The sequence below is a fragment of the Leopardus geoffroyi genome, chromosome B1 (genome assembly GCF_018350155.1).
Source record: "Leopardus geoffroyi isolate Oge1 chromosome B1, O.geoffroyi_Oge1_pat1.0, whole genome shotgun sequence".
NCBI lineage: Eukaryota > Metazoa > Chordata > Mammalia > Carnivora > Felidae > Leopardus > Leopardus geoffroyi.
The window spans coordinates 139,195,664-139,222,725 of record NC_059327.1 but is presented as its reverse complement, the minus strand read 5'-3'; the positions used below and the strand labels follow the sequence as shown (position 1 = coordinate 139,222,725).

At 41.8% G+C, this 27,062-nt stretch overlaps 1 protein-coding gene across 1 annotated transcript; it reads left to right on the top strand.

Annotated features, from left to right (window-relative positions):
* The first annotated feature begins 444 nt into the window (after positions 1 to 444).
* Positions 445 to 27,062, top strand: BMP3 (bone morphogenetic protein 3). The gene is made up of 3 exons (XM_045473613.1): positions 445 to 1,458; positions 16,998 to 17,908; positions 25,390 to 27,062. The coding sequence occupies exons 1-3, from the start codon at positions 1,134 to 1,136 to the stop codon at positions 25,579 to 25,581; spliced, it is 1,428 nt and encodes a 475-aa protein (XP_045329569.1). The 5' UTR covers positions 445 to 1,133; the 3' UTR covers positions 25,582 to 27,062.

Here is a 27,062-nt window from a genome sequence, read left to right as displayed (position 1 = left end):
CATCCTCACCCACCTTCCTGCAGAGAAACCCCTTTAAAGGGGAATGAAGTGGTGAACAGTGTGTGTTGTGGTGTGTTTACTTGTTTGTTTTTGAGATGCACCGACTCACACATACTTATCTCCTGGGGAGAGATGCAAAGGGTAGATGGGTAAGCCCTCAGAGAGACGGGAAGAGGTGGCCACTGGGCACAGGTGTAGGGTCCACAACTTAGATAAGGAGAGGCTCAGGAAGGGAGGCAAGGATGCTGTTCCCGTCTTGATTTTGTCTGGTATCAGAGGCGAAACAAGCCAGGAGGAAGTTTGCTTTCCTCTGCCCTCTTGAAGGACGGGACACAACCGATATTCTTGAGGGGATTAAAAAATACTCTGTCCCTCCTACCTTTTCTTCCTCCTCTCCCGACCACCCCACCCCTACTTCCTCTTCTCTCTCTCCCCCTGCTGGTTTGCTGGTTACTTCCCCCTTCCCTTCTCTCCCTGCTATAGCAGGGTCCAAGCTGCCTGCGAGGGACGGGGCGAGATTGGCTGCGGACTGTACAGATCAGCCAAAGAACGAAGTAGTCTCTCTCTCTCTCTCTCTCTCTCTCTCTCTCTCTCTCTCTCTCTCTCTCACACACACACACACACACACACACACACACTCAAAACTCGGACCTGCCGCACCACGGCCGCTCCAATCCCTGGAAAAGGCAATCGAGCGCCCTCCGGACCGCTGCGCGCACCCGGACTCCGGCAGTGCGCCGGACGCAGCGCTGGTGCTTTCCCCAGCGCCGCCGCTTAGGCTGGCTGTTCTGGAAGATAAAGAGGGGAGGGAGGATAGAGACAGATCCTGAAAACACGGCCACACACGCCGCGACTGAAGCTCTTTCTCGGCGTACCAGTGAGGACGGCTCCAGCAGCGCCCTGCCCCGGGGAGGTCCGCGCGGCTGCCCGGGAAGAGCCCACCTGCCGGTCCGAGATCGGCCAGGGCAAAAAGCGCGACTTGCCGGTGTCCTGCTCAAGCAGTGCCTGGAGCCCCCGGCGCCCTCGCCCCAGCTAATTTGAAGTTCAACCCTCGGCTCTGTCGCGGGCCCCTCGCGCCCTCGGCGTGTCCCCCCGCCACGCGGGGAGCGGACGCGCGGCGCCGGGACGTCGCTATGGCTGGGGCGCTCCGGCTGCTGTGCCTGTGGCTAGGCTGCTTCTGCGTGAGCCTGGCGCGGGGAGAGGGACTGACGCGCAATGTCCCGGAGCCGCACAGGGCTGTGCCAGGAGACCGCACGGCAGGTGGTGGCCCCGGCCCCGTGCTGCAGCCACACGACAAGGTGTCGGAGCACATGCTGCGGCTCTATGACAGGTACAGCGGCGGCGGCAGGGCCGAGGCGGAACGGGCGCAGCGGTCCTCCGAGCGGGGCTCTCAGCCCCTGCGCCCCCCACCCCTGCGCGAAGGCAACACGGTTCGCAGCTTTCGAGCCGGAGCATCAGGTGAGTGCCCGAGACGCCCCCTTTCCGCGGTCCCGCCGCAGGTTTCTCCTGGGACCCCCCCCCCCCCCACACACACACACACTTACACACAGCTTCTTTGTCTGCTCTCCTCTCTCTGATGCGACCTAGAGACCTTCCCTCACCCTGTGCAGCCGCCCACCGAGCCCCTCGGTCCCGTCACACCCCGCGTTTCGCCAGCGAGTAATCCCAGTTTTAGAGCCTGAATTGAGAGGGAGATCTGGAGAGAAGAAAGGCGCTGAGCAGCCCGGTAGGTAGGGGTGGGTTGGAGGAACTGCCTGGAAAAGGGTGAAGGGCTATCCCTTGCCCAGCGGAGCCCTCCCGCGCTGGGTGTCTGAAGCACTCTTGGGGTCCCTCGTGCTGATGTTTCTTAAGCCAGCCAGCGGAAATTCCCTTGGACTGGGCTTTAGCCATGTCTACCTAAAGGCAGCTGTCATTTTATGCCAACCCGAGGCACCAGAGAGAAAAGTCACACTGGAACTAGACGCCTTCCCCTCGCCCTTTAGACAGTCGCTTCTCCAGACCTTGCACCCCCTCTTGACTTGCACAGTTCTCTGTGTTTACTGTATTTGACGCTTTCTATCTGATAGTCCCTTGGTGGCAAACACACAAACGAAACCAGGTGGTCTGGTGTTCTGATTATTTAAAACCCATCTGGGCAAATAGGTGTTGTACCTATTCCACCCTGGGAGGAGTTGAGGGGGGCGGGGTGGACAGCGTGGATGTAAACACCTCTTGGAATCCGCCGATGAAAATCTGCTCATCCCATTTTTCAACACACAGATCACTGCGGACTGAGATTCATGGTTTAACAAGGTTTCTCCTGTCCCCTGTGGTGAAGCGAATAACTTATGCTAACAGCCTGCCTCCCTTGTGCTAACAGCTTGAGGGAAAGTTTCCTGGACACTGACTCGGTTTATATGCTTTGAAGACGCATCAGGCTTTTTTGTTCACTACATTCACGATAAAGGGAAATGTAACTTGCAAAGCCTGTCTTCAGTGAACTGGTGAAAAATAGCCAAGAATCTTCAAGTAAGGAGGCCTGGCCTCATGCTCTATCCATTCTGTCAGAATCACTAGAAAGAAATCTCCTGAAGCTTTGATATGTAGGACTCCTGGAAAAAAAGGAAAACCAAAGCATCCATCAAGGAAAGCCCTAGGTTGACACTGTAAATACACTCTAGAGCTCCTAGGCATGATGACATTTACAATAAATGTGAATTATGCTTTCTAATGCAGAGTCTTTAGCTAGAGTCTGAGCTGAACCAGATTTCACCTTCTTCTTAAAACCATGAACATAATGTGTAAAGGGCTGCCCTCTCCCTGGTATGCCAGCCACTTGAGCCTATCCTCACAGCTGACTAGACCAGCGAATGCCTTGTTTATTTCAGCGCAACTCTGAGAGCAGAGCTCAGTGAAGGAGCAGCGTGGGAACAACAGGAATTGGAGAGAAGTTGTGTGGGCAAGGCAGGTGGCAGTAAATGAAGATACTCAAGTCGCTCTTACCTTGATTGTGTGTGTGTGTGTGTGTGTGTGTGTGTGTGTGTGTGTGTGTGTGATATTCCTAGGGAGTAGCCAAAGCACCCAAGAGACATATAGTATGTTTTTTTTTATCAACAAGTTTCATTTTTTAGTATGAATCACAAGGTTTGGAAGTGGATTGTGAGTTTGCTTCATTCACACCTATTGCATAGTTGTTTGTATGTTTGTTTTAGGCCGAGTGAACCATGTGTGGGAGATGGATAAGGATTTAAATAACTCAGGCCCCTTGGACTTTTGGGCTTCCGCTCATTCTGTGCATTATAATTTCAGTGTCCCTTATCAGTCTCACTGGTCTCATACCATCAAATGATAAACTCTGATACGGAGGCCAGAAGTTCCCTTGAAATGATGAATTGCAGCTTGAAGCATATATACAAGGCTGTGTGCCCTGATAAGGAAGGTAATCCCTTTAGCATCCTAGAGACTGTCTTAATGACTTATTCATCAAACGTAGACACTGGTTTTTGTGGAAGCTTAAGTGTCATGTTACCGCATCGGAGACTCCTGGAGAGGTGGTTCATGTTGGACCCCTTCCAAGAGTGTTTAGTTACTAACACACTAAAAAGACCTTATTATAAGGCAGTTCTGGCTCTAAGAAGGCACGATTTGGGGAAGGTGCTAAGGCTTTTTATGTGTGCCCCTCTCCTCTGTCCATATCAACGTTTCCATAACTCTCTTTGTCTTGCGACGTATGTTCTGATATAGGTGAAAGATGCTGTCTGCTTTAATAAATCAGATATGTTTTCTAGCCCATGGTGTTTAGGTTTCACAGGATATGGGCTTCTCTATAGTAACGATGTTACAAATTTTAGTGGAAGGTCAGATGGTGTGCTGTGTATACGGAGTGGCTGCTGATCAGGCAGACTTTCCAAGTGCTTATTCAGGCTGAGTTATAGCCTTAGAGCCCTATTTGCTCCTTGGAACATACCTGATTAAAATTATTTATTGTTCTAAACCTAGAATATCTTTGGTTGAAATGTAGCTGCTGTGGTATCCCTCTGATTACTTTCTACTTAAACCATTACTTGATGGTGGGTGGCATTCATCCTAAATACACTTTCTGCTAACCCCTTTTCTCCTCCCTCAATGCTATGCAGTGGGTGTGCCAAAACCGTAAGTTTGGAACACTCATAAGTCTTTTTGTGATGTGTAAGGGTTTACATAAAGATAGGTTTTATCTTTTCCTTTGTAAGAAGTAATTTACAAAACTATTGACGACAGAGCAGTTTAGATTTATAAAAACACACCGTCTTGTAGGAACACCAGAGGCATATGAAATCAGCTTTTATTTTAATCTTAGTCTAGGTTGTCCGTGGCTACTGTGTGTAAAAAGAAGAATATTTCACAGAAGGTTTTCTCCTGGTCTGATTTTTTTAGGGTACACGCTTTGTGCTCATTAGTTTCTCATTATTCCCATAGCCGCTTACTCTTATATTTCCTCTTCACAAATTTAACTTCTTTAGGAAAAGTGATTAAATCACACATGTTCTTATTAGGAAAGTATCATTACTTTAATTCATGAAATGTAACTACAAAAAGATGACATTTCGGTGAATATGTGTCACCTTTTTAGAAAAAATCACACAGACTGGAAAATTGAGGTAATCCGGACCCAAAAGTGAATATTTTCCTTCAATGAGAAAGGGAGCGTCTTTCCTACTGTGACCAAAACTATTTAAAAATAAAGGATTATCATTTGATGTGATTTTGAAGTGCGAGGCTAAAATGTAAGCCTTTGGAAAAGACAGAGTTAAGGGCAAATCGAGCATTCCAGTAGGGGCCATCCTTGTAAAATCCACGGGCCAGTGGTAGAACATCACTTTTAATGGGTTTAATGGCAAGGGAATATAATAACGTTATTAAAACGTAGTTACCTTAAAATTTCTGGCACCTAGAAACTAGGCTTGAAATTAAAGAGCACTCGGGTTATCTAACGTTTGTATTCAAAAGACAACAGTACATCTGGAGAAGGGAGGTGTATACATGGCTGCTGTAAATTACACACTACTTTGAATACATGACAGCCCTTAATGAAGTTTTTACTGTAATGGGCAAGACAGCTTTACAATCTCTGACATTTAAAAATCCCTAATACCATGAATTCTTGATTATCCATACTAATGGAAAAGAGAAAGAGAATGAGTTACATGAAAAAAAATTATTTAAATCTGGCTTTTCAGTATAGTTAGACACACTCAAAGAAGCCAAGAGACCATGAGGGTCAGTGGGAAAAACATCCCCTAGTAGGTAATTCACTCAGGAAATATTTATACATTAAAAATATATACATAATTAAGAATATATTAAGGTAGTCACATATATCTTATGCAAGCAATGATATTTATGAGCACTTGACTGACCCAGTTTAGATCTCTCTAAAAATTAAATAGGGACATGAATGTCAAATCTGCTCTTAGGCATTTTGGAATTATACAAGTTTATATGTAGAAGAGGCCTTAAGGAGAGCAAGTTCAACCCCCCTTACATGGAAGAAGAAATGGATGTCACGCTGTATTTACCAGACAATTTTTCAAACATACTGGGTGAGCTCAGCTCAAAACCTATTATTCCTAATATTCCAGTCTAATTTTCTAGGAGAAAATTTTATAAAAGGTGTCTTTGGAAGATGTTAACAGGTGTTACATAAAATTGGGTCCCATGGTCAAATAATTTTGGGGAAAAAAACGATCATTCTTATTTGCTATGGGAATCTCAGGGCCTTTATTTATTTATTTTAAAAATTTTTTTTTCAACGTTTATTTATTTTTGTGACAGAGAGAGACAGAGCATGAACGGGGGAGGGGCAGAGAGAGAGGGAGACACAGAATCAGAAACAGGCTCCAGGCTCTGAGCCATCAGCCCAGAGCCTGACGCGGGGCTCGAACTCCCGGACAGCGAGATCGTGACCTGGCTGAAGTCGGACGCTTAACCGACTGCGCCACCCAGGTGCCCCTCTCAGGGCCTTTAAATGATAGTGAGTCCTCCTAAGAGTGGATCATTTTCCCTCTGAGAGAGCATTTTAGAGAATTATGGTTCTAAGATATCTAGTTGGGGAAACACTGGTTCGGACACTTCCTAATTCCCCAGGAAAGGAAGATATGCAAAATGCAAGTAAATATCACAACTGAAAATGGTCTCGTTTCTCATTTCCCATTTAATACCTATGTCAGGATGGTAACTTCCATTTTTACTTTTTGGACTTGGGTCCAACTGGCACCATATCATCTTCCTGCTTTCATGTTTTAAACTTCTCTGAATGTAATCATAGAATCTCTCTGTTATTAAACTCCCATTTTCCCAGTTTCTTTATGAATTCTCCTCCATTGTTGTCTTCTCTGGACTTGATCTGCATTAGTTCACAGCTAGTATGATGCTTTTAAAAGAAAAGCTACTTTATTTGTGGAAAAATTCACTGGAGATTACACACATAACTTTGTTTAACTGTATCGCCATTAGTATCTTCATGAAAGACACATTAAAAACAAAAAAAAACAGACATACTCAAGGCACCTATCAAATCCCTTATATAATCACCAATGTTTGTTGTATTTATTAGACATAATAAAAATCGTACCTATCTAAAAGCCTAGTGAAAAATAAATGGCGACTTTGCATATACTTTCTATTTGCTACCCAGGAAATTTTGCTACAACATCAGAAGTTTTGTCTCCAAATTTGGATGGTTTTCCCATCTATTCAGTGTGTATATCCTAGTAATTAGTAACTTACTGACTTGATTTTAGTGGTGGTAGTGGAAATAAGTTTAGCATCACAAATAGTTTCAGCTTGAACTTCCTATGCCAAGTTTCAGTTCAGAGTGCATTGTTATGGTTATGAGCCCATGAACATAGAATTATGTAATGGAAACACTGGCATAGTATTAATCAAGTGACACGAGTATACCAGGATAATATCTACTTTGGACAGTAGTAAAGGATGACAGTGTAACTGAAGAGCGCTCATATATGGAATGTTTAGAAATGCATGAAGTTGCTGGTCTACCACATATTAGTAGTGGTTGTGTCCTAGCATATTGGTACCTGAAACAGTACTTTCGGTAAAACACTTTTTAGGGATGATATGTTTAAAGGCATAGATGTCTCTTTATTTATTTCAAACACCTATGCATGTAAGTTATAGAGCTAATTGAGCAGTGTGTTTATTGAGTCCTTCAGTGATGGACTTACCTTTTAGACCATCTTTTCTTGGCAACAGAACCACAGTAAATGCAGTGCCTAGATTTTATTTGGGCCCACTAGGAATAAAATTTGGGGACAAACTGATGCTACGGTGTTACCATCTTCAGTAAGTATTTCTTACTCTACTGAGTGAGTTCTTTTAAATATTCCTTTTATAAAGTAAAGGCATCCAATAGTTGTAGAAATGCAAGATTCTTTGTCCAATCATCTGATTTTACAGGTAAATCAACTGAGACCCAATACGATCTTATTTGCTTTTCCTTCAAAGAAAATTTAAAATTAAAATATTGCATGGAATTAAAGACTATTTGAATTAAGTGTAACGGCTACACTTAGGCATGGATTACGGTAAATGGTTTTCAAGCAAAGAAGAGATTCCTGGTACTTTAATTTTTCTATTACCTGAGGCTGAGTTAAGAGATCTAAAGGCTAACCTTGGTTGAATTGCTAATTAATCAAGTTATCTAACATTGCCAGTCTCCGTTTCTTTAACTATCAAATGGTTAAGTCATACCTACTGTGCCAGTGTCACAGACAGACGGTAAAACTCAATTGGGAAAATGCATTAAAAGTTTAGAAGCTCTGTATAAATGAGATATTTTAATATTTTAAAAGGTGTCTCTCTCTAGCTTCCCACAAAGCCATAAACATACATAAAACGGGGCTCACGTGCAATTGTTTGTAACACACAACAGCAATGTAAATATAAACAGGTGATAGTCCTCTTGTAATACAATCCATAATACCCCAAACCCACACTCAAGAAGGTACTATTTCTGTCCTGGCCTTGATGGCTGAGTGAGCACGGCTAGACTTTGTTGTAGTGAGGTTAAATGTTCTAAAGGATGGTCTCTGTATTAGCTGTGTCAGTGTCACCAGGGAACTTGTTGGATATTCTCCAGCCCACCCAAGACCATCTGAATTAAATTCTGGGGGTGGGACGCAGAAATCTCTATTTTAACAAGCCATCAAGGTGATTCTGATGCATGTTTGAGACATACTTGTCTAACCTCATGTCCCTAAGGTTTTGAGTATCTTATAACCAGCTTCTAAAATCCAGGATTGATTCACGTGTGAGACCTGATCTCATCTGGTGCTTTCAGTGGACCTTTCTGTGGACAAATGGTTTATTAATTTATATAATAGCAGGCTTCTTTCACTTTAGAAGGTATATTAGCATCTTTAAGGTAGTCTTTTCTCTGGAGTGGGCTTTCAAGTAAGTTAATAAAGACTTCTTACCCTTCTGTCATAGTTTCAGAGAGTTGGGAGCCTAAAGACCTGCTAGAAGGGGGATATGGAAGAGGAATGTGTAAAGCAAGTCTCTGAAGTGCAAAGAGCATATTTCATTTCATTCCTGTGTTCTGAGGATCTGGTGTAGTTTGCCACATAGCAGGCACTCAGTAAATATTTCAGTTGAGCTGAATTAGATGCTCAGGGGACTAGATAAGAAGAGATAGTAGAAAAGCTATTAGCCAGGCAAAAGATCCTTTAAAAATAAACTTACCATGAGAGAAGTTTCCATGAGGCATTTTACTATGTACGTGTCAAATGGCAATGCTATTCTACTTTATGTACAACTGTTCTAATAATGCTTTTTTTCCTGATGAGCTGAAAGGAAGCACCATAACGCCATATGGTATGTAAACCCAAGAAGGGCTTCTGCTGACTTTGGGAAGTTGAAACTACTTGAAAGTTGTTTTTTTTTTTTTTCATTTGGTGTTAAGTAGGAAACATTTTTGAATCTGGTGAGTTTACACAGTTGTTCATTCAACACATCTGACAAATATTTTTCAGGATATAAATACTCCAGACTGTGCAAAGTACTAAGAGTTCAAAGATTTATTAGGACACGGGTCTGCCCTCTGAGAGCTCACAGTCTAGGAATGCCCTTGGGCAGAGGCTAAGAGTAGATAAACTGATTAATGAACATTTTGCTGTTCTAGAAAAACCTACATTATATCATCTTTGGCCATGTTTTACTTTGGACATAGAGAATGGTTGTCTTGGAATCCCATAAAACTCAGTCGTTTGACGGCACTCTGCAAGAAAAACAAAATTCTGTGACTTTCTGTTCTATTTAGAAAGTCTCCATCTTGCCTTTGCCTGAGAGCTGAAGGTGGCAGAGAGAAGCAGCAGTCTGGAGTCAGTAATCCGCAAGCACTCAGCCAGTGGCTGCAGGTGTCTGCGACTCTTTCCTGGGCACCTGGCATTTCTAGCAGTTGCACTTTGGAGAAAGAAGTGGGGGAAAAAAAAAACTTGTCCTTAGTTACGTATTTTCTGTACGACTACAATGTTTTTCCTGCTTTCTGGGGATTTAACTAATCATCAAGATTTCATTTAGGCTATTTGTTTTAAAATCAGACTTTACATAGAAAGCTTTCCATTATATGTCCTAATTCCCTCTGAAAACATTCTGCGTGGGCCAGCACGAAGGTGAACTTACCACTCCCTGGGCACCGCCTCAGCTACTCCTTGACAGGAGCTGAACCTTGCCATAGCACGGCCTGTCCTAAGTTACGGGTTCCTACTGAGTCCTCGGTTTTATTAGGCTTAGGTGCTTTGTCTTCAGATAAAAACAGAAATAAATCCTCTGCCTTTATCTATTAATCAAACTCCCTAAAAAATTCTATATAGTTAATAGAAGACCTGGGCTTCTCTCCAAAATCAACGTTACCTAGCTGGTGCTTCATTTTTTGAATTTCTACAATGAATAGGCTGGACTCGGTCCGTTTATTCATGAAAGCAGCATTTACTGAGTACCGCTTTAGAGTTAAGCCCTATGCTTGGGGCTGACGAATCTGATAAAAGTTACTACAGGTGACCTTGCCTTTAAGGAGTTCTTGGTCTTAGGAAGGAGCGACAGTATGATGAAAATCGTATTAGAAGCGGGATTCCAACCGAAGGAGTGGGTTGTCATGATAAGCGTGCCTCAAGAGTGGTGCCGCTTCTCTGCCTTAACAAAGCAGGTCTAGATTATCAAGGACAGCAGGGCAGATGAAGCCATTCTAGGAAGAAACAGCAGCAGGTGCAAAACCCTGACAGGTGTTCGAAGAGGCGTGTGGCTGAAACTCACCTGACTTCTGGAGGCTTTTTACATTCACAGACAGGATGATTTTAGAAAATTCAAAAAATTATAATGCCAATGGCAAATCCTAACTAGACTGCAGTTGATGTGTTCCCAAGCAAGGAAAATCCAAGCTTGTGCCAGTGCCAGAAAACAGTAAGAAAACAGCACCACCTATTGGTAGTTATATTTTGGCATCAAAAACGTTTCCTTAGGAAGAGCTGAAAATAAAGCCTGTCGCAGTTCCTTGCAAGGGATCTGAGAGGTTATCTAGTGCATCTCCCACACCCTCCATATCAGAAAAATATCCTCCTGCAATAGTCTTGAATTAGGACTATCTTATGTTTGCTCAGTCCCACAGAAGGGTCTTCCTATCGTACTAGACACTTAGAAAGTCATTACATATTGGTCTGGATACTGCCTCCTTTCAACTCTCACCTTTAGACCTCATTCTCATCTTTGACCCTGGAAAGAAAAACCCCCATCTCTCTTCAGCCCCTTAAGTATTTGCAAACAATTTTCATAACGTTGGTAAACTATTTTTTTTTCTTCCTTCAGACCATGTATTCTCCATTTATTCAACTCAAACTTGTAAGACAGTTTCCAGACCCGTCAACATCTTGGTTACTCTCTTCTGTATCAATAAATTGGTTAAAATGAGAACACCCAGAATTAAGCATGCAACTCTAGATATAGTTAGATTGGTGTGGCAGTTAATGCTTCCTGGTACCTGAAGACTACAGACAGCCTGAAAATTCGTTAACTTTTTTTTTTTTCACCTGATAAAACCCACCATTGTTTTTTTTATATTATTAGTGTGTCAGTTTGTTCTCATTAATCAGAAAGTGTACCTTGGGGTTCTAATTCAATAATTCCAGATAGCTAAGTACCAGAATAGTTCAGAAGAAAAGAAAAAGCGAGCACTCTAGCATTTTTCATTTACTGGTATTTGAACATATATACCTGTGTCTGTAGATAAGACTCAACTACCCAGGGAGAAGAGCAAGATGCCTACTGCGAAACCCCTGTTCTTAAGTATGTGAAGACTCTCATTTGGAAAAGTTAAATTAATTTTAAAACTCCATCAGATAAAAAGCATGAGAGTGGTTGAATACATATTATCACTTATTTCCACTTTCAGGGAGGTATTTATCTCCTTAGTTATTCCTCTCCACTCAACTCCATGCAACTCTGCACGACTCTTATTCCTGTTTTCATCCATTGTAAATACTAAGCATTTGATGGGGCGTTTGGAGGGAAGGAGCATTAACTTGCACAGAAATTAAATGTTTTAAGGTTAAAGAAGGCAAAAATAAAGTATGGGTTAGAGAAGTCAAAAAATGTTCTGGAGAAATGGCTGAGACTTGTAGTTTATTATTAGAACAAAGAGGGAGTCGAGGTCATCTCGAACAGCCAGGACTAATGTGCCCCCTGGCCTGGTAGAAATGGCAAAGACATTGAGTGCTGGGCATAATACAGCACCTGTAGTAAGGAGCTAGATGTGAATTGGCCATCCCTTTTCTGAATTTCGGCAGCTTAGATGTCTGTTAGGACTTCAAAAATCTAGATTAATTTGGGATATTTTATAAATGTCTACTTAAAACATTGGAAATATCGCTATGCAAATACCTCCAGTATTGCATGCTGCCAGAACGTGCTACTTCCGTTTTCCCACCCCCAACTTCCCCTTTTCCCTTCATTCTTAAAAGTCTAGTTCAAAGATTAACTCTTCCCGGTGTATCCTTCTTCCCCTTACATGCGCAAAGTTACTTGCTCCCTCCTTGGTGCTACTCCAAGAATGTAGTTCACACCTCTGACAGCAAGTGGCGTCATCATGGCCTAACTACCTGCTTATTGCTTATCGGTCTTTTCCCCCCTGCCACAGTGTGGACAGCAGCGGCCATTTGTGCAGCCCTGAGACCCAGGGCAGGGTCCAGTCCCTAGTAGGTGTTCGACACCCTCATGTTTGTTAAACCAAAACATTGGTTTTGCTTTGCTTCTGGTTCTTTGTTGGCTGTAGTGGATGACCATGTGAGATACCCAAATAACACAACTGAAGCTATGTGTAGAATCGCTATGCCGTAAAGCACTGTCGCTAAACTGCCCATTTAACTCTTTTAACTCTATTTTGGAGCAGTTTGTTAACCTTAGACTTTTGACTGCAGATTGAACCAATTAGCTACAGCTGGAGGGAAAATTAAAAAGTAATCACCAAAATTATCTTTATCTAATGTTCTTGGTAAAGGAAAGTATGTCGCATTCCAAGAAGGGAATCTTTTTCCCGGTTCACTTTTTGGTTTAAGGATTCATGTTTAGCAAAATCCTAGTTCTTCTCTGCACTTGGAAAGAAATAAAAGCCTTTTTTCTTCCCTTTTGGACTATATGTGACTACAAAAGTGGTGGTTATCCTCGACTGCCATGGTCCAGCAGAAATTTTCATTTGAGCCACAAATGTGAGCCACATATGTAATTTTAAATTTCTAGTGGCCACACTTAAAAATATGAGAAGCAACAAGTGAAATTAATTTTAATAACATACGATTATATTGAAAATGTTTTGTACCCAGTTTCTGGTGTGGGTGAGAGGGGAGGAAGTTCCCCGTACCAGCAAGCAACTCTCAGACACCAGCAGGGTATCTGAGAATTCAATTTGGTCTCCCTGAAGATGACATCAGATCCCACAAGCGAAGAGCTCAGCCCACAAGACCACCCTCCACTTCTGATGCCAGTCGCAAGCCAAGGTTGTTACCTGTGCTTCTGACCAACTGGCTACCTACATATTAGAGGTTCCCATGACCCCCTCCTTGGGTCCGATTAATTTGCAAGAGCAGCTCACCGAACTCAGGAAATGTATTTGTTTACCAGATTACCAGTGTATTATAAAAAGATGCAACTCAGAAACAGCCAGATGGAAAAGATGCATTGGGCAAGGTAGGGGGAAAGGGTGTGGAGATCCCATGCCTTGCCCAGGCGCGCTGCTTTTCCCCAAATCTCCATGTATTCACCAACCTGGAAGCATTCCGAACGCCATTCTTTTGGGTTTTTATGGAGGCTTCATCATATAGGCATGATTGATTGAATCATTGGCCTTTGGTGATGGCTTCAACCTCTGGCTCCTCTTTCCTTGTGAATCAGAGGTAGGACTAAAAATGCCAACCTTCTAATCAGTGGGTTGGTTCCCCTGCAACCAGCCCCATCCCCACCAGTCCTCTAAATTCACCTCGTTAACATAACAAAAGGCACCTGTATAGTTCTCATCACCTAGGAAATTCCAAGGGTTTTAGGAGCTCTGTGACAGACACAGGACAAAGACCAAATATATGTATTTCTTATTTTAAATTACAGTATCTATCACAGTAGTTAACCCCATCCATCCAAATATTATCCTTTAATGCGCAATCGATGTAAACTTACATTCATGTGATATTTTACATTCATGTTTGTACCAAGTCTTTGAAATCCAGCATGCATTTTACATTGAACAGCACATTGCCGTTCAACCTTAAATAGCCAGTCACCACCATGTCGGACAGACCGTTCTAGTTAGCTAACATTCGTTGAGATTTTCTGTGTGCTGCAAGCTCTGCCTGCATTCTGTCAATTAATTTGCACCCCTCTGCAGTCGATGCTGTTGGACTCTTTTTACAAATAAGCAAACTGAAGGGTGCCTGGGTGGTTCAATCAGGATGAGCATGGACTAGTGATTCTGGCTCAGGTCATGATCCCAGGGTCGTAGGATCAAGCTGGGGGGTCGGGCTCCGCGCTGAGCATGGCACCTGCTTCGGATTCTCTCTCTCTCTCTGTCTCTCTCTCTCTGTCTGTCTCTCGCTCTCTTCCCCTGTCTTTCTCTGTCAATAAATAAATAAATAAATAATAACAAAGCCAACTGAGGCTTAAAGAGCTTAGATTATTTGCCTGAGGACAGCTAGTGGGTGTGGTGGAGCTGGGCCTGGGCCACGGGGCTTTGACTTCAAAATAGTGTACTGAACTAAAATGAGAGCCATCACAAGAGGCAGCCTGACAGATTCTGAAGCATTTACGAGAGGATATTGAAGATTAGACACAGGGGTGGAGGCTGCTTAACAGCAGGTCACAAGGTGTCTGGAAACAGTTTGAAAGAGGGAACTTTTTTTTTTTTTTTTCCAGGAGGAGGATACATTTTGAAGCAAACTGTTGGGCGAAGGAGCACTATTACTTTACCCATTAAGACACTACCACCCAGATCCCATGTAGTTCGTTTTTTCCCTGCCAGGATGTCTGTTTGGCAACCATTCGATTGCCACATACTTAGAACAGAGACTTCTCTTCCTTCCATTTTAAACTTCCATCTGCTACAAGAAGTTTGGGTAAAAGTATATGCTACAGTGACTGGTACGAATTAAGGCTAGAGTCTCTGAACAACCCTGATGCCATGGCTTTGTTGTAAAGGTCTGTAAAATATTATCCTGGTCTCATGGATTATACAAATGGGCACAGATGGCAGCTTCCTCCTTTTCCTTCACACGGTGTTAAAAATGAGTAAAATATGTTTCCCATTGCACTTCCCTTGTGCTTGCGGACTCAGGGAACTCATTCTAAGTTTCCACGTCTTTGTAGAAATGTTTTGTTTTTACTGAAATATGTTTTTGATCAAGAACATAATCTCACAAGTACGTATATGTTTCTGAAACCAGTATGTATATGGAACAAGTGCATGGAGGGGGACTCGGGCCCTGGTGGCCGGTCCCAGGACTGGGCATTCTTGAGTCTAACCTCAGCCTTACCACTAATTTGGTAGATGATCTGAAGAGAAGGAACCAGCCTCTGCCCTTCCTAATCAATCTCTTGTTCTGTTACTCTCATTTCTGAAGACTTGGAACACAATTTGACCCAGGTCAGTAATTTCATCGAAAGAAGAAATTATTCAACTCTTGAATTCTTGAGAGGTCATAAACTCCAGGCAAGCTCCGCAACAGTGTTAATTCTTTATGACACGTTTGAATGTGTGGCTCATTGTTCCGCACATGTTACCCGAATATTGAGTTAGACGGTCTTGCTCACCTACTCCCATCCTGCACCGTAAACTTTGTGAGGCAGGTAGAAGAAGATATAATCGCATAATACACTAATAACAATAATGAATTATAGTTAGAGAAACCCTTTCTGGGTGCTTTATGAACTGCTTTACACACATCTAATTTAATGCCGATGGCAGTAGATGTAGACACAATCTCCATGTTATGAATGAGAACACTAGCTTGCCCAAAGTGGCTGAGTCAGGACTTGAATCAAGGTGAATCTAATCTCATCAATGCTTGTAACCAGTAGGCTATACACTCCCACTAATAAGAAGATATTCCAATCCTGTGCCAGATTTACAGGACTAGTTCTTGGTAGTTTCGTAATGAAAAGCCAGAGCTCTCAGCTCTCATACCAGTAAGTTTACTGTTGTGTTACAACTTACACACATTTGTAGTGCTTCAGGAAAGGAAAAAGCAAATCAGTAAAAACGGCGAATCCTTGCTTTAATCTTTCTCTAGCTTTTAAAATTACTCCTATTATCGTTTTTGTTTGTTTAACTGAGGTGAAATTCACATAACATGAAATAAACTATTTTTTAAGTGAACAATTCAGCAACATTCGATACCTTCACAAGGTTGTGTAACCACCAAGTCTACCTAATTCCAAAATATTTCTATAATTCTAGAATAAAACCCCCTACCCAATAAGAGGTTTCTCCCCATTCTGCATGCCTCCAGCTCCCGGAAAACATCAATCTGCATCCTGTCTCTACGGATTTAGCTGTTCTGGAACATTTCATGTAAACGGAGTCATACAATATGTGACCTTTTGTAGCTGGCTTCTTTCATTTAACAATGTTTCCAAGCTTCCTCCATATTGTGGCAGGAATCACTTCATCACTTCATTACTTTTTATGGCTAACTAATATTCCACTGCATGGATAGAACACTGTTTTTCCATTCATTCGTTGATGGAGGTTTGAGCTGTCTCCACCTTTGGCTATTGTGAATAGTGTTACTGTAAACATGCATGTACATGTACTTGTTTGAGTACCTGTTTTCACTACTTTTGTCTATTAAGGAATAGAGATGTGGGCTCACATGATATCTCTATGTTCAACTTTTGGAGGAACTGTCAAACTTTTCCACATCAGCTGAAGCATTTTACATTTCAACCAGCAATGTAAAGTGTTCCTGTTTCTCCACATCCTTGCTAATACTTATTTTGTTTTTCATACTTATAGCTAGGCTGGTATATGTCAAATGGTACCACAGTGTGATTTTTGTTTACATTTCCCCAGTGATTACTAATGTTGAGCATCTTTTCATGTGGATGTTGGCCCTTTAAATATCTTTTTTAGAGAAATGTCTATCTGATGTTCTTGGCCATTTTTTATTGGTTTCTTTGACTTTCTGATGTTGAGTTGCAAGAATTATTTACATGTTCTGGATACCACATTTTGTCAGGTGTATGATTTGAAAATATTTTCTTCATCCATTTTTCTTTTGCTGCTCATATCTTGGGTGTCATTATCTAAGAATCCATCGCCAAATTTAAGGCCAGGCAGATTTTACCTGTATATTTTCTTCTAAGAATTTGATGGCTCTAGCTCTTATATTTAGGCCATTAACTCATTTTGAGTTTCTTTTTGTATGTGGTGGCAGGTAGGGTTCCTGCTTACTCTTGTTTACTCTTCTTTTTTTTCCCCTTCCTAGGAACCCTTGGAAGCAAAGGACTACACATCTTTAACCTGACTTCTCTAACCAAGTCTGAAAACATTTTATCTGCCACACTGTATTTCTATATTGGAGAGCTAATAAACATCAGCCTGAGTTGTCCAGCATCCCGAGGATGCTCACCTCATGCTCAGAGGAAACACGTTCTGATTGATCTCTCTGCATGGATCCTCAAATCTGACAGAAACCAAAGTCAACACCTCGGTCACCTTTCAGTAGACGTAGCCAAATCTCATCGAGACCTTGGGTCCTGGCTGTCTAAAGACATCACTCAGCTCTTGAGAAGGGCCAAGGAAAATGAAGAGTTCCTCATAGGATTTAACATTACCTCCAAAGGACACCAGCTGCCAAAGAAGATGTTGCCCTTCCCCGAGCCTTATATCTTGGTGTATGCCAACGATGCTGCCATTTCTGAGCCGGAGAGTGTGGTATCAAGCTTGCAGAGGCACCGGAATTTCCCCATTGGAGCTGTGCCTAGACCGGACGGCCATATCAAGGCTGCCCTTTCTACCGAACGGAGAAGGAAGCGCTCGGCTGGGGTCCTGCTGCCTCTGCAGAACAATGAGCTTCCTGGGGCAGAATATCAGTATAGGGAGGATGGGGTATGGGAGGAGAGAAAGCCTTACAAGACCCTTCAGACTCAGGCCCCAGAGAAGACTAAAAACAAAAAGAAACAGAGAAAGGGACCCCCCCAGAAGAGCCAGACTCTCCAGTTTGATGAGCAGACCCTGAAGAAGGCCAGAAGAAAGCAATGGATTGAACCACGCAATTGTGCCAGGCGGTACCTTAAAGTGGACTTTGCGGATATTGGCTGGAGTGAATGGATCATCTCCCCCAAATCCTTCGATGCCTATTATTGCTCCGGAGCATGCCAGTTCCCCATGCCAAAGGTAGCCGTTGTTCTCTGTCCTATACTTCCTGTTTCCGTAGAGGAGAAAGACACACTGGCCGAGAGTGTGTTTTCATTTACGAAATCCATCTGGACACTTATTTATTGCCTTCTGACATGTACTAGGCAAGAATGGTTACGCTTGGTTTTTCTTTAATGGTTGCTAAGGTGATATGAAGTCAGTATCGGTATGAGGAAGGATATGAGAAAAAATGTAAAATATGTGTTTTGTGCTTCTTCCAAACACAGTGCAATCAGCCATGTGGTCTACTCAGCTGGGGGCAAATCTGTATCTGCCCACAATAAGCAAGCCGCAAACGACAGAAGGCTGATACTGGAGAGGATATTCAGAGAATGACTAGACGTCATGGGGAAAAGGAAGGGAAAGGACTAATTGCATCGATGCCCTGTGCAGAATTTTTTGACAAATAGTTTCTCATGAGATGAACTGGCCCAACCAGAGTCAGGATCAGGGTTGGGCCAGGTAAACTCACCTCATGAAATCCACCAGATGCTTATTTCATTTGCTTCCCTAATAAACATCAAAAACAAAGGTAACATAGGGTATGTGGACTCTATAAGCTTCTTCCAAAATTTACTTCATCCAGTCAGAGCTTACCTGTGTCTCTTCCAAAATCAGTGGAAACTGTACTGTATCGTATCAGTACTCAGTATCCTGACGAATATATTCTCAGAAGCTTCCCCAATCCCACCACTGCCTTGCACAGCAAATCCAAGTGACTATTTTCTTTGAATTTAGAGTTAGTAAAGTACAGTGGTGCCCTCTGGCCTTCAGTTAGGCTTATCTCTGAACCTCTATTCTTAGCTTATAACGGTTTGAATCTCTGACATAACAATGAAAAGGGGCTGTAGGAATAGAATTCAGAGAAAGAATAGAGATGGGGTTTTTTTGTTCTTTTTCTCAAAACTTGAGGGGAATCAACTTTTGCTGTTGCATAATAACAGAGAAAAAAATCTTTTGCCTCAAAGAGTGAGCAACTTCTACTTATAGATCTTTAAATTATCATGTTCATGTTCTAGTGTCATGCTCATTGGGATGTTTAATGGAACACATGCATAAAGGTCTGGCCGAACAAAAGCAGGTCAGTCTCCGGGCCAGTAACTTGATTGGAATCGCGTTTTCTTCTTAAAATGTCTCAGAAGAAAAAGTTTTCTACATCTTCTAAGACTTGTCTCTCCCAAGGATTTTTGTCGACTCCATGTTCTTTAAATCTAAACACAAAATAAGAATTATATACATTTACTATGATATAAACAGCCTTATCTTGTCTAAGTATTCATAAAGGGTATATCACTGTCAAACAAAACTTTTGCCAATTGGGACAGCATTTATTTTTTTTTTAATTTTCTTTAATGTTTAGTTATTTTTGAGAGAGAGAAAGACAAAGCCATGAGGGGAGAGGGACAGAGAGAGAGGGAGACAGAATCCGAGGCAGGCTCCAGGCTCTGAGCTGTCAGCACAGATCCTGACACGGGGCTTAAGCTCACAAAACATGAGATCCTGACCTGAGCTAAAGTTGGACACTTAACCAATTGAGCCACCCAGATGCCCTGGGATAGCATTTAAAACAGACCACAAAGATGCAGAATGTTAACAGTGATGAATCTTTATAGTGTGGGTTGCTTTGTGGCATTGAGAGACAAAATGAATTCTCAATCTGTCTCTGAACCCAGGATGACTGATTTTAAGTGGGTCTGTGAGTTTTCCAAATACTCTCTCACACTCGTAAACTGTAATTTCTTCTATGTAGCCTGGGGAAATAATTTTTCTTCCTGACTCCAAATTTTCATACCCAGGGAGCCATGACAATATGGAGCTATTCAGTGAGTTTTCAACTACCCACTCTGGAGACCTGGTCTGGTCTCCGCTCTGCCACAGTTACCCAGTCTTACCCCTTCCATCTTGCTCTGACTATGCAAAACCCTGCCATTGCTTTGGTAGTTCTTCATGATGGTTCTCAGTGATGCAAAGAATAATTATTTAAAAACCTTATGGCGAGGGGGGGGGGGCGCCTGGGTGGCTCGGTTGATTAAGCCTCTGACTTCAGCTTCAGGACTTCTTGGTCCGTGGGTTTGGGCCCCAAGTCGGGCTCTGTGCTGACAGCTCAGAGCCTGGAGCCTGGTTCAGATTCTGTGTCCCCCTCTCTCTCTGCCCCTCCCCCACTTGCGCGCTCTCTCTCTCTCTCTCTCTCTCGAAAATAAACGTTAAAATTAAAAATAAAACTTATAGGGATAAGTTAAGAGTAACAGATAAGTTTAAGGAGGGAAGTGTGTTAATGCAGCAGAATGATTAAATGTACATGCTTGGTTGTAGCAGGACTTCTTACCTGTAATGCGGCTTCAGTTTGCCTGGGAACACGGAGATTCTGATCCAGTGGTTCCGGGCATATAGTCTAATATTCTGCGTATCCAATGCAGCTCCTAGGTGTTGCTGATGCTGCTGGTCCACAAATCCCACTTTGAGTAGCAAAATTGAGGGCTAAATGTGGTTTGGGGGAGAACTCATACAGTTGACCCTTGAACAACAACACGGGGTTTGGAGCACTGATGTCTCGCACAGTCAAAAATCCATCAGTCGGGGCGCCTGGGTGGCACAGTCGGTTGAGCGTCCGACTTCAGCCAGGTCACGATCTCGCGGTCCGTAAGTTCGAGCCCCGCCGTCAGGCTCTGGGCTGATGGCTCAGAGCCTGGAGCCTGTTTCCGATTCTGTGTCTCCCTCTCTCTCTGCCCCTCCCCCGTTCATGCTCTGTCTCTCTCTGTCCCAAAAATAAATAAACGTTGAAAAAAAAATTAAAAAAAAAATCCATCAGTAAGTCCTAACTCCCCCAAAACTTAACTACTAATAGCCACCTGTTGATCGGAAGCCTTATCAATAGCATAAACAGTAGATTAACATGGATTTACTATGTTACATGTATTCTATATTGTATTCTTAACAATAAAATAAGCTAGAAAAAAGAAAATATTCATAAAATCATAAGGAAGGGAAAATACATTTGCATTACTGAATTTATCCAAAAAAAAATTCTACGTATATGTGGACCCATGCAGTTCAAACCTGCATTGTTCAAGGGTCAGCTGTATGTTAGTGTTCTCAATTTTGAAATGGGTACAATAGTACATGATAAAAACAATAGTTTCTACATAATAACAACAGTGGGTAAACAAAACAGTGGAACACCGTGCACATGGTAGGCGCTCCATAAGTATTTGCTATTAATATTTGTATTAAAGGTCATTGTTGAGACCAAGGAGAACAGAAAATTCAATGTAGGGGGCTGAAGGAAGACCAAATGGGGAAAGGGATCAAGAGAATAAAAGATGTAAGACAAGGAAAAGTTTTACAAATGTTTCTACTCCCTTTTCAAACATCACAAAGCCTAAAATAGGACTCTCCCTGCAGGTTCAACAGCCTGTAAGCTCTTCCAGTAACGTTTCTTTGGAGAGTAACAGAATCAGGACAGCATTGGTTGCAACAACTGAACTCATCATAATATTTGTCAAAACTTGGAATGGCATCAGAACTCCAGGGAGACATAACAGGGAGAAGTGTGGAGTTTTCTCTCTGAGCCTGAGATTTCCTTTTGCCAAGTTGAGAGTGGAAGTTTGGCTGTTACATGGAGTTCTCCGTCTCTCATCACCTTGTGAGAATCGGCTTAACTTTTAAGGCTTTCTAGTGGTTCCCTTTCGGCCTTCCAGGCTCTGTGGCTTTCAGGTGGTGTGATAACCAAAAGGATGGGTAACACGAAGCAATACGAAGCTGCTATGTTAGGGGTAATTAATAAGCATTGCTATTATCAGTACAGCTTCCAACATGGTAACCAGAGCGAGCTATTAAGAGAAAAATACAGTCGGAGCAACAGAGGAAAATAAGGTCTCTGACCAGATCAGTACAAACACATGTGGAATAACTGAGGCGCCAAAGAACTTTCAGACTTTAGATATACATTTTGCCCCAGAGAAAAGTTCTCCCAGGCCAGACTCCTCTGCTGGCCCTCCTTCCTTTTGGCCTCCTTCGCGAAAGCCTGCTCTATATGGCGGGGCTCTCTGTCTGCAAAAGTCGACAACCTGTTCTGTAATTCAGAACAGCTGTGTGCTGCCTTTCCCAAATTCCAGGCTTTGCCCTTTCACTGATTCCAATTAGATAGTTTCTGGGCTATCACACCCATGTGGGCTGGACTGGGAGAGTGTGGAGCAAAACCCCATGGCCCAGGTCAGGAATGAAGGCTCTTAGCTGATGACACACTCTCCCTTGCTAATGCATTTGTAATCAAATTCAACTCGAGGACATCAGGCGCCGCTTGGCAGGTGCGGGCCGGACCACTGCAGATTTCATTCACAGACACGGCCGCATGGATTTTTCTGATTTCTAGCCTCTACAGCCAATCTCTTCTCCCAGGGAGAGACCCCTGGAATTCTGCCATGAGATGAAAAATACCCATATAGCTAAGGCCAAGTCGTATGCCTTTGCTTCCCCCTCACCACCTTAGCGGAGATGGAAAACAGAGCTTTCAAATGAAATGAAAATGATTGAGCCATTGTTGCTGACCGAGATTCGAGAGAACCAAGAAGGATTAGAGGAATGGAGTTAATCGTGCGGAAGCTAAGGATAGCAAAGACAATAGAATTGGGCAGCAAAGAATCTAAACACCTCGAGCCAAATATCCTATATCAAGAAGAAATTCACATTTAATGACTTCAAAGTGATAGACCCTCAAATTACTTTCCTGAGTTTCCAATACCAATCTCTGGTCATGAAAAGATGACCCAAAAAATCCTAAATTTTGATGTACTGAGTTACCTAAGCAAAAATCACCTCAACTGATGTTAAAGTCATGTTTTACTCGCATTAAAAACAGAGACTAGGGAGGGAAATAACACAGACTGCACTTGCGATGGACAAATTTATTAAGCTATATCAAGAGAGTCATGAGAAGCATGATCTGAACTCAAAAACAAACAAATTATAGACGGGCAGCGTGCTTCAAATGAGCAATTAGTGCATGAATCTTTTGTGCATGACATAATGATTCCTGGTAATGGCAGCCTGATCAGAGGATTCCACAGTGAGTTCAAATGGGGAAACTCCCTAGAAAATTGAAGTTGTCTGATAAGACACACCAACTCAGAATCAAGGGCCCATTCCTGAATTCCAGCAAGCCCACCAGAGACTGTTCATAGTTTCTGAATCTATCATTTGTGAGTTAGAGCTTAAGAAAAAAAAAAAAAAAAAAAAAAAAAGGACAGGAATTTTCCTAGGAAACACCCATGAATATTTTCCGTATCTACTCTGGGTCATTTGCACAGAAACTTTTATTTTTGTTGATGGGAATTATTTCCACAGAAATAGGTATGATGGAGGGTAAGCTATTTCTTAGAAGTATTTCATCCATTTAGTAAATATTCAGTGCCCAGAGCATATACTGTTCCAGGCACTGGAGAACAGCAATGCAGAGCAGTATTTATCCTTCGAGACCTCTTCTACTTAAATAGATGCACTTCTTATGAAATTTAAATATTATAGGAGTCATTAAGACATAAAAAGTCACAGAATAATGTCAGAAAATCTATGGTTTAAAAAAAAATCCTTTGGGACATTATTATAAGCTGTTTGGATCACTGAGTCTTAAGAATAAATCAATAGAGAAAAGTGGAGGGCTGCAAAAATTTTCTTTGGAAATTACCAATACTGATGAAATAACGAGGGTGGTTATTGATCTCTACGGTACAATACCAATTACAGTTTGTGTCAGTTACACAGATTTTGTCGATGCTGCAAGGCACAAGATACCTGAAATAGAACAACATAGACTTCCTTTTCTTAAAGGGAGAATATCTTGCTTTGCAAAGCTAATTGAGTGAAAGTTAACTCTTTTCAACATATACTTAAAGTTTCTAGGGAGAAAGAGTAAAAAAAAAAAGTTGCACCTCATCAAGACCATTTTTTAAATGATTTATGCCTCTTCACAATAAATTTCAAGTCTAATGTATAGATAATTTCTTTAATTAAAGTTAAAAGATGGGATGAGGCAAATCGGATTTGCCCTTTGTCTAACAAAAATAATCCATTTTCTTTTTTCTTTCTCTTTCTTTCTTTCTTTCTTTCTTTCTTTCTTTCTTTCTTTCTTTCTTTTTTTTAGTGGTATGCCAGCTTTCTATATTATTTGCTTCTCCCTTGATTTGTATGTACCTTAACCTTTTAACTTGTTCCAGTTTCCCGTACTGGGAGGTTTAGGGGTATGAAATTAAAATATCAACTCAGAGGTGCCTCTGAGCCATGAGAAACATGGCTTGAAGTCTTGAAATTAAAAACCCAGAGTTTTGGCCTAAATCCCACTTCTGAATTGACATGTGATCTCTGGCAAGTTACCAAATTTCTGGTTCTAAATATATTTAAAACAAAACTCGTTTCACCTGCCTTAGAGAGACATTGGGGAAAACTAATGCTGAAAAGTGTGGCATCTCTCCTGAAGAAGTTCATGCCACTCTGGCAATACCCGAACATTCTGGGCTTGGAAAAGTGACTGTCCTTTAAGGCTGAGCAGAGCTGTTTGGCACTCTAAAGAAAACCACTTGCCTCACATGGATGTTAATGGTTCCATCTGGCATTTTCTCAGGAACAAATTTTTCTTCCCTGGTCAAACTTCTGACATCCATGAGATAACCTTCGGCCCCCTAGAATATTCCCAGAAGATATATATGGCCCACACTTGGAACACTTCTAACACGACTGCCTTGAAGTCTGAACCCATGAAGCAACAGTGACCCCCAGTGGCCAATGGGGTGATCTTCTTAACCCCGATTTGTGCTCCGAAGAAGAGGTGAATAATTACGGTGGAGTGATTACCGTCCAGTTCATCCTGGTGGCGACTACTAAATAAATCAGTGCTCCTTGATGTGCTTGGTTGTATTTTAACAACAAAGTGTAACTATCGCTATAGCAGTGGTAATAATATGTCTATGTTAATTAAATAGGGTGTTTGCTAGGGTTCATTATGATTAGCGTAGAATCAAGAACAAATGGTTTTTGTTGCAGTCCTGTTGTTGAAAACACCCTAGAGTGCGTTAATCCCCTGTTTGGCAACTAAATTGTTTTTAGTCAAGTGATTCCGGCTTAGATAACTGGATTCACATACCCACTCTACCACTTACTAGTTATTTGACCTTAGACATGTCATTTAAGCTTTTTGAGACTATTTCTTTATTTGTAAAATATTTAAAAATGGTAGTTTTGTTATAAGGATCACAGATACTATATATAACATGCCTGGCACGTAGCAGGTACTTAATAAATAACCATGTTGGTGATGATGGTATAGGAGATCGTGCTGAACGGGTAATGATGCCAGAGCGTTATAAAGTTGTTGAAACGAATTCGTTGCGTACGTGCCTTAGTGATGAACAGTGAAGAGTGGGAAAGGAGTTCCACCTAACTTATGTGTTCTCCCATTTCTTTTCTAGTCTTTGAAGCCATCAAACCATGCTACCATCCAGAGTATAGTGAGAGCTGTGGGCGTCGTTCCTGGAATCCCTGAGCCTTGCTGTGTGCCAGAAAAGATGTCCTCACTCAGTATCTTATTCTTTGATGAGAATAAGAACGTGGTACTTAAAGTGTATCCTAATATGACAGTAGAGTCTTGTGCTTGCAGATAACCTGGCAAAGAACTCATCTGGGTGCTTAATTCAATCATTACTTTATTTAATGGACTCTCCCCCCCCCCCACCCCCTTGTTTTGCACTGCCAATGCATTTCATCCCAAAAGATTTTTTATAGTCAAAGAGAATGAGCAGACAGACTGACGATTTCCATCAAGGAGAACTGGACTGTGTTTGTCTCTGAATGTAACTAAATGCAAGATTTTCATAACTATGGACATTTATTTCTTTTTTTAAAAAAATTCACAAAGGAAAAATGATCACTCAAACTCTTTTTCAGAGCTATTAGAGGACACACTGATTTATTTTTGTAAGGAGCTTTGAAAATAGGTTGGAAAAACACCAATAGCTTATCACTTATCTCTACTCATAGAGAATAGAAATTTTTCATATTTTGAAGTAGATTTATTGCCATAGATTCCTGAGCGACTCAGCAAGTGCTAAATAACCCAACCAACTTTTATGTTTATCTTCAAATCTGTTAAGACTCTTGTTTACCTGTGTTTTTCCTCCATGTGTAATTGTATGAATAGGTGAGTGGAGAGTGTGGGCTGAGTGTTAAGAGTATATGTATGTGTGTACATTGCCAGGTGCCTGTCCCCTCTCTAGGAAGGTTTGCTTAACATGGTTTTATAGTTCAGTCTACACAGGATTCTTTGTGTTTTCCATTTCATGTTCTGGCAAGCACCATTCAATTATAAGAACTTTACCAAAAAGGACAGAGTGATCCAAGAGCATATGCAGAGAGTTACCACTTGGCCCAGCCATTTAATTTGAAATACAGTTGTTTTCATTTCGTTGCCTCCTAGAAAAGGGAACCTGCAGCCCACTTTTCAAAAACCCACATGTACTTCCTCTTCTTTTTCACGAATACCTTCATTTGTTCTTTTAAATTGAATTCAAAAATTCAATTAAATTTTTTAAATTAAATAAAAATTTGGGTTCTCTTGATATGCTTTTACTTCTTATGAAGCAATCCATAAATGCCTGAGGCTCAAAAACGGATGGAATATTGGAGGTTTCTTGAAATGACCAAATTAATCACCATCACGTGTTGAATATCATTCTTCAGCCACGTCCAGGTCCAGGCACCTTTTCACATGGATCAAGGTTCAGCCATGAAATCTACTTTAGCAAAGCTCACTAAAAATTATTCACCAAAAAAAGGAAGTCAAATATAGACACTTTTTTTCCCCACTTCCATTTGTCACAACTATCCTCTTACACCTTGCCCTAAAAAACATGTTTCAAAAATCTCTCTCTCTCCGAATTCGCATGTGTGACAACGATGTTTTCAGACCATGGGTTGTTGTTGATGTCCTATCTGTGGCCAACCCTCCTCTTGGTTGAGTCTCCACTGATGAGAGACAACTAAGCCATTTCAGAGGCTGTGAAGTATCAGAAGGCGTGGGGTTTTGTTCTGTCTCCACCTATAGCTACCTATCGTGGTTCATCATGTAATAAATATTTATTGAGCA

Bases quoted from the DNA above. Each gene is read 5' to 3' on its own strand.
- BMP3 (XM_045473613.1), top strand. From the start codon at position 1,134: ATGGCTGGGGCGCTCCGGCTGCTGTGCCTGTGGCTAGGCTGCTTCTGC. The intron at 1,459-16,997 runs GTGAGTGCCCGA...TCCCCTTCCTAG, and splicing joins CTTTCGAGCCGGAGCATCAG to GAACCCTTGGAAGCAAAGGA. The intron at 17,909-25,389 runs GTAGCCGTTGTT...TTTCTTTTCTAG, and splicing joins GCCAGTTCCCCATGCCAAAG to TCTTTGAAGCCATCAAACCA.